Genomic DNA, 8,327 nt, shown 5'->3' with positions numbered 1-8,327 from the left:
AAATTCAGCAAATTAAAAGGGAAGTAACAATCATTTCGATCGTTCGATCGATAGAGAGAGAGAGAGAGAGAGAGAGAGAGAGAGAGAGAGAGAGAGAGAGAGGAGTTACCCGAAGCCATGGGTGACATAGTAGGGCAAGTTGGAGAGCAAAGTTTCATCAATGTCGAAGACCCAAGCGTCCTTTCCATCGTTTGAAACCTTAACCGTATTGGCAAATGCCAGCGACAGGTCAGCCACCGCACCGCAATCTGAAGAGTAACGATCGCCGTTCATGTAGTCCTGGACGAAAGAAGCGCACCTTTCGGGAATCAAAGCCCAGAAACCAGCGTCATTAGTCTCCACTGTAAACCGCCAGCTCTCACAGAACAAAGCATTGTTATTGTCTTTGGGAATCTTACGGTGGCGATTGATGGTTAAAAGTTCTAAGATTTCGGGGGTGATTCCGAGAATAGACTGAGAGAATGAGGTGGAGACGAAGGTGAAGGAGATGAAAACAGCTACCAAAAAGTTTTGAGCGTACGCCATGATAGGGTAGCAGAATCTGGAATCTGCTTCGCTGGGGTCTCAGAGCCTCAGGATCAGGCTATGGAAGGAGAGACCGGATTAGCCCAATCAAATCTAAAGCTGTCCCATTCTTTCCGCCTTCTATAATGCACCTCTAATTTCAGATTTGGAGAGTTAATAAAATTAGTCCCTAAACTAATTTTGAAAGTGCAATAGATACTCATAATAATATGTGCAAAAATGATAACTTGAATTGTTATTATATATTTTATGATTTTTTTTTCTATGATTAATTGCCTTGTTTGAGCTTTTATTCGAAGAATTTTGCCTAAGTTGTGAGATAATTGATATAGGTACATTGGAGGCCAAAATAGAGCGAAGGAGCTATTTGGAGGATTAAAAATGGAGTTAGGGACAATGTGGGAATGGAACTTAAAGAAACAAAATGGTCATAGTTAATGCTTAAAAGCAAGAGATGTTTGGGAATTAGGGTTGGGAGCAATTATTTCTACTAACACATGATCGAACTTCAATGGAGTATCACTCTTGATTTACAAAGAATTTGGTCATGATTTCTAAACAAATATTGTAATTCTTGAAGTCTAATTTCTAACAGTTCAAAGGATTTGTCATTTTGAGCTCTCCTACGTGAAGCTAAGTCATTTTACCAAAAGCGAAGCACGCAACAAAAGGCATTGACGGGTAAAACAAAAGGTATGATCAATATTTATTGTGTATGGATAAATGATGCCTAGTAACTAATAGCTTGTGACGAGTAGACACTCTATCCAAATCCCGAATATCCCTAGCATATTATATGTTCTTTGAAAGCGTGGTGACAACAGTTCACATCTCATCAGCTTTGTTTTCTATGTTGTTTGAGCTTGATACCCAATGGATTGTCGAAATTGGTCTAAGGCTTAACCGCCTATAGTTACTGCTGATTCAAAAGTTGAATGATACATTAATTTAACCTAACTCAAGATTGTATTCTCTGTATATTGTGTCTAATCTCCGCTTACAATGAATACTTGCATTAGGATTTAAGGAACAAACAGCATGCTCTGAAACAAAAATGAATGTGAAAGGACACAAATTTGAAGGGAGCGCAACCCGCTCGGGAGCAATCAAAGAATGGAAAGAAAAAAAATGAAATAATCTTAATAAATAAATCACTCATTCCTAGTCTGTACATTGTTAATAAATACTTTGAAAAAAAATATATAATGCTCACCTCTGCAGAAATGGGACAAAATGGAATTAGAGCCAGCACAAAGTGTTGCTTTCCAAATAGGGAAAATATACCTACAGCTCACAGGCCACTCAAAGCTCACACTCTAATCGGGTATAGAAAAAGTCATGTTTTTTTCCACAATTAATTAAAAAATATATAAAACATGGGGAGGTAAAGGAGTTTCTTCCATGCTCAAACCAGCTGCCATTCTTTGGTCATTACTGCATGTGAGTGAACAAAAACTGCAGGGTTAAAAGCTTTTCCATTTATGAGAATGACTCTTGATCATTATTGCAAAATTCCTTTCCAAGTTTTTGAGAGAAAAGCCGACACGCGTCCATGCTAAGATCAATGGCAGCTGAAAGCGCGATAAATAGGGCAGCATCGGCCATGCAAGTTACATGTCGTACCCCAACTTGAACTGTTGGAGTACTTGGTTTGCCTTCGCCTTCCACGCTAGATCCCATCACAAATCCTCGAATAGGCGACAATGAACTCAGTGCAGAGTCTTTTATTGTGTTGTCTATGCAAAATTGCCCACCTTTTTTCATACTCATTGTGCCTTCAGCTATAGGTACACCACTAGTAAGACCAATATCAGTAACAAGCTCAAATTTGTAACCAAGTCCATCAACTGGCCCTCTTTCGCGCCAAGCCTCAAGACGACCCCATGGTTTCCAGCTGCTAACACAGGATCCATTAGGCCGGAGGATAAGCCATGCACCAGGATTTGATCGTGAAACACGGTCAGAACCTGGAGATGGCACAAATGGAGTGATCACTGAGGCAGCTGCAACAGCTGACCCTGAAAGATCATAGATAATTATCATCCACCCTTTTCGCTCCCTCCCTGGTCTGTCTCTTTCAGCAGAAAATGTTCTCATCCATCCTCTATTGCCTAAGTTAAAATCAGTTGGAAGAGATCTGTTTTTACAAAAATAAAAAGAAGAGAAGAAATATTAGCTTCAGGACCGCATACAAACAAAATTAATAACTTGAACAATATTCTACTTCATACTTTGACTGGTAATATAGTTGATTGGAAGGAAACGAAAAGTCAAAGAAGAATATTAACCACTTTATGCAGGTCTTGCCCAAATCTGTGCACATGGGGAGGGAATCAATGGTAGTTGCTAATGACAGTTGAGCATAGGATTTAATGTTGTCTGTTCTTGACCTAACTTATTCTCTAATCTTTTTCATTACTAGACGAATCTAAACCTTCATTAAGAAGTTAATTTGTTGGATACAACATGCTACAACGTAGGAGGATCAAATTGTAAAGAGGTCAGGATACAGGATCCTTTGAAACAAGCTGTATTTTTTGTCATTTTTCCTCTTCACATGCCATGGACACAAAATGCACTGCTGAATTGTTCGCCTTCAGAGAATCAGATCAACTATGATTGAAAAGGACGTAAGCAAGTAGAATAATGAATTGTGCAGATGACAATTGTACAAAACAGCTCATGAGAACTATAGGATATATAACCAATTAGAAGTCGCAGTGGGTAGATCTAGCAAACAAGAATCCTAAAGACACTATCTCATTCATTCATATCCGCTATGGGAACATTATTGTATGAATTCCCAATTGCAAATTGCAGAAGAAAGAATACAAAATTCAAACAATGTAAAGCATTCTATAGTCATATCCCAGGGAAAGATGATGATCACGTAACAATAACAAAAAACCCAGTATAGTTCCACAAGTGGAGTCTGGCAAGGGTCGATAGTAAGCAGACCTTACCCCTATAGTGAACATAGAGAGGTTATTTTCACTCGACCTCAAGCACGAGAAAAAAAATGAGAAAAGAGCAGTAGCATGATGATCACGTAAGCAAAAAAGAAAGTTCCATAGCTTAGAGATTGTACTCAAAGCATGTGCAGCTATTCACACAACATGCATGTGACTCTTCAGAGAGTGAGAAATACTTCAGCTTCTGGAGAAGCAACTTTTCACATAGACATCTAGTCGAATCATGTGAGGAGGCTACCTAATCCCTAAACCGCCAATTAAAGCTACGTAACAGTACAATTCTCATCACTAGAAACTTTCCCTTTGAGTTCCAACCAATAATTTTTTATTCTATTTTTTCCTTTTATTAGTAATAAGCGCGCGTTTGCGAGGATATAATCCTTTCAACTAATTTGATCATCATCTCCCTAATTAAATGCTCTGTCTTTGCAAATCTATTTCTAAACACTTTATGACAAAATGGTTTTGTTTAGTAATATTGACTAGTTTTAGAGGGTGAGCTGTAGAATCTCAATTATGCAAGATTTACTGCCCCCACCCCAATTGATTAATCGTTTCAAGAAAGCAATTTAGTTTGACCACAAAACATGCTTCTCTCATAACAAATTAACAACTACAGTAAAAAGAAGCGACACAATTATTTTTGTTCACAACAAAGACGCCATAAAATAAACCATAGCAAAAAGTAAATGAAAAAGGTAAATTTCGAAATGTTTTGGGGTAAAAAGACCACCCCCTTGAAAATAACGTGGGCGCAAGTTAGCAATTTCCATAGGAAAGGGAAAGGTAAAATGCGCGGGGAAAACAATGGGGAGGGACTCACCGTGTCCGGTTGTTGCGATCAGCACTGAACTTGCAGCTGAAAACCGGCTGCCTTATATTCCCCTGGATCTGGAAAACCACCGGACTGCATTCCGGTTCACCTCCGAACTGGAACACGAACCGCGGGTCCGGTTCAGCACGAACCGCCATGTGCAACATAGCCACCGCCGGTTCGCTTCCCAATTTCATCCACCCATTCTGAAACACGCTGGACTTCGAATGCGTCCCGTTCAAGTTAACGCTCACCTGAACCGATCCCAGCAGCTTCCCACTGGTAACACCGCACGTGCGACCCATGCGCCCCGTGAAAACGGACACTTTTAACGTAACAGGCTTTCCAGAGAGACGCCGGAGAGTAACGGCGTCTAGGTGGAACCCGGCGGCGGAGGCGGAAGACTCCGGCGGAGAAGAAGGATCTTGAGAAATGGAACAGAGAGGGAGAATGGCAGTTTGAGAAAGGAAATTCTTGAGCTTGAGTTTAGCATAGCAAGGAGTTGAACAAGGGTGAACTCCAGAACCAGAACCAGGAGGTTTAGTTACTGATGGAAGTTTAAGAGCTAATGACTCAATTATCAAACGAACAAACGGGCAAGGATCCATATCATGTACTGCTGAACTCTTCTTCTTGAATTTTCCTTGTTTAGTTTTGGGTTTTTCTAAAAACTAGCTAAGAGTTTGATGAGGAGAAAAAGATAAGCCTGAGATGGTGAGTGCGAAGAAAGCATGTATGTATATTTTGGCAAATGAATGCATGTCGGCTCAATACTATTTGAACCTCTCTGTCTCCCTCTCTGTCGCTTTATTTCTCTTTCCTTCTGTTTTGTTGATTCGGCAATTTCCTTTTTATTTATCGTCAACTAGTCCTCACGATATCTTGTCGTATCTGCCAGTGTTTTTGGCATATTCATTACTCTCTCCGTCCCGTTTCGCCATTAAGAAAATAATAAGTAGTATAAAGTTTAATTTATTAAGTTATCTTTATTTTGACAATAGAGTATTATTAAAAAAAATATTAGTACTTATTTAATATTAAAGTTATCGTTAAAATTAGTCTTGACTTTTTAAAATTATAATTAATTTGAAGAAAAAATTAGTAATTAAAGCGACACTTAAAATAGAACAAAAAGATTACTTTTATCTTAATTTTGTATAAATAGAATGCCATTTATTAGTTTTCATGTAAGACATCAATTTCATTTTTAACTCTAAAACATGAAGCAGAAATTGAAAGAAGGAAATGAGATTTAGCATAGTCAATCAACATACTTTTGTTGATATAAGAGGGGGAAAATATAGCAAGAAGAAATAGTCTCCATTTTCTCTGACCTTTTTTTTTGGGGGGTTGAATCTCTGACCTTATATTCCATGTAGTGAAGTGCTGTTAGGAAGTAATTTATTTTCTTCCATCTATTATCTTTTTGTTAGCGAACGGAAACGATTGAGAAAGAATATACAACCATTTTTTATCTCTGGCCCTAAATTTATACTATCGTAAATGTCTAAACTAATAAAAGTGTGTTTCTCTCAGAAATGTCATTCCTCTATAGGAAAGGGGCAAATTTGACCTTGTAATTAACGAGTTTTGATGTGAAATGGATGGACTTTACGTGTCCGTCTATTTAAATTTACCATTCAATTTTTTATTATGGTTCTTCGGATAGAGCTTCGTTAAGAATCAAGGATAAAAATAAAACTTTTTTCTAATGACGAGATAATATTAGACTCAAAATTTAACAAAATTAACATTGTGCTAATTGCAAATAGTGCATGAACAAATTTAACCATTTTCCCTTCTCCATATGATAAAGAAAAACACAACAACAATTCCAGTTTTCAAGTTGCACCAATACAAATAATTTGCTAATAATGGCTTCCATAACTGAATTCATGTACTTTAAAATATAACAAAGCCTTGCCGTTTCCAAAGTTAATGTACTATTTATTAATTAAATAAATAAAACTCTACAGTTAATGGTTTACATACTAATTTATCCGTATTTGTGTATTTAGCATGAATAAAAATTTAAATGGTGGTTTTTTAAGACTTCTTTTAAGATAAAATTACGTAATAATACACTTTAGAAGTTAACCTTGCAACCGGATGACCCAGATTTAAGTTTACAAATATATAGCCCAATATTATTTGGCTCAGATCCGAAAAAAACCTTTATGCCCTTTTTATTCTGACGCAAATTTTTCATGGATTTTTGTTCTATTTCTTATCCAAGTTTATACATTCCTATCCCAGCTATAAACATACAACAAACAGACCTAAAATCTCTTATTTTCCAAGTTCTATATAGATGAATTTGCTCCAAAGTTTATGATTTGACAAAAAACTCAACAAGAAAAGAAAATTTTGAAAATTCATCATTTAGTAGAGAAATCAACGAAAAAATTAACTTTATATATAAATTGGTAGATAAAAGTGAGAAAAATTCAAAAATTCTATTTTTCAGTTTTAACTTCATCTGTACAGTAATGTATATTGATGTATAAGTTTGTATAAACTTGTATATGAAATGTTGAATAATGTATACCAGTATTTCGCTGGAAAAAAAAACAAACTCAGTGTTAATAGAAAACATAGAGAATACGAAGTAAAAGCAAAAAGAAAAATCTAAATAAAAAGTAACCAAAACAAAAGCAAAAAGGAACTGTGGAAAAACTAGAAATAAAAAACATGCAACAAAACTAAAATTACTATCATGAAAGAGAAACTTACTTAAAAAAAAAAGATCAATGTTGTATAAGTATTTTCACACCTAATATACAATATTATATAACATTATACCCTCATTATAATTTTGTATAATATTGTATAATGATGTAGAATGGTGTATACAAAACTGGATTTCATCTTGACCTTCCTTCTTCAACTAGTATGGTTCCCAAAACCAATGTTAATCAGACACAGTTAACCCAGCACTCAAGATTCTTATCATTACAATAATTTAGAGTTTTTTTTTTTTTAAAGAAAAGCGAAAATGGCTATCAGAGTTTCAATATACCTCAAAAGCATAAGTACATTAGGTGCCATTAGCACAAAAACACTACAGAAATTAACTATAAAGTTCTGAAAAAGGGAACAAAAAGATGCAATAACCTAAGGCAAAGAAGATACACCAAAAGCTAAGAATGCTGAGACGTGCGGAATAAGCTTTTACTTAGATCTCTACCTCATCTTCCGGCGCTTCCTCTTCAACCTCCTCATACGCTTCTTCTTCCACTTAGCTCTCATGGTGAATCAGCTACGCCTTAAGGGACTGCTCTTTACTTCCTGAACAGAACGAACCTGTCGTCACTTTAAAGTTAGATTTTCAAGCTCCTTCAATGGAGTTTAGAATTTAGATGCAACAAAACTTCAATTTTAAATTTGGACACACATAAATCGAGATTCAAATATTTGAGATCTATAAAAATTTATGAAGATTAAGCAACTTAGTAGAGAAATTTGAGTTCTATAAATATTCAAATCTAAGTGAGTGAGAGAAGAGAAAGAAAGAAGAAAGCAAAGAGAGGCTGAGAGTATAGAGTGTGCCGGGGAAAAATGAAAATAAAGAAACCCTAAAAGTGTGTTTGTAATAGTGGCTAAAGTCTGAAAATGTTATTTCAGATTATATACAACCTGGGCTAAAACTAGGTGAGGACTTCAAACGTGGGACATTTTCGGTTGGGCTGTTAAGCCAAGTGACAAGGGCTGAAATTATCCCTTTTTAACTACATAATTTTCCATTCTTATTGTTTAATGAATGGAAGCACCAATTGTTTATATTCTTTTAACTACATAATATCCGAAGGATAACACCAATTGTTTATATTCGAAGAATCCATTAGCGATACAGGTATCCATAATATTGTTAAATCAATTATTCATTGTTGGACTTAAAGGCATTGGGCTTCAAAGACTTTAAGCATTGGGCTTTAAAGTCTAAGAGTGTGAATTGGAAATGGTGGAAAATAAAATGGAGGGAAATGAAAATTTGAATAAAGTGAGCTTTTGACTTG

General features: G+C 35.9%; 1 protein-coding gene and 1 pseudogene across 2 annotated transcripts; both read right to left on the bottom strand.

Annotated features, from left to right (window-relative positions):
• Positions 110-698, bottom strand: LOC109231836 (annotated as a pseudogene). The gene is given in 1 exon segment (XR_002068847.1): positions 110-698. The product of XR_002068847.1 is annotated as an acid phosphatase 1 pseudogene (transcript).
• On the bottom strand, positions 1,640-5,135 carry LOC109231165. The gene is made up of 2 exons (XM_019396736.1): positions 4,321-5,135; positions 1,640-2,662 (listed from the first exon to the last, which is right to left on the bottom strand). The coding sequence occupies exons 1-2, from the start codon at positions 4,917-4,919 to the stop codon at positions 2,005-2,007; spliced, it is 1,257 nt and encodes a 418-aa protein (XP_019252281.1). The 5' UTR covers positions 4,920-5,135; the 3' UTR covers positions 1,640-2,004.

The sequence above is a fragment of the Nicotiana attenuata genome, chromosome 8 (assembly GCF_001879085.1).
Source record: "Nicotiana attenuata strain UT chromosome 8, NIATTr2, whole genome shotgun sequence".
Lineage (NCBI taxonomy): Eukaryota > Viridiplantae > Streptophyta > Magnoliopsida > Solanales > Solanaceae > Nicotiana > Nicotiana attenuata.
This window is presented reverse-complemented; position numbering and strand designations above follow the sequence as displayed.

What these genes read in the sequence shown, in the direction of transcription:
- LOC109231165 (XM_019396736.1), bottom strand. Translation starts at nt 4,919, where the DNA reads ATGGATCCTTGCCCGTTTGTTCGTTTGATAATTGAGTCATTAGCTCTT. An exon ending in GATCGCAACAACCGGACACG is followed by an intron (nt 2,663 to 4,320) that starts GTGAGTCCCTCC and finishes TTGTAAAAACAG; the next exon opens with ATCTCTTCCAACTGATTTTA.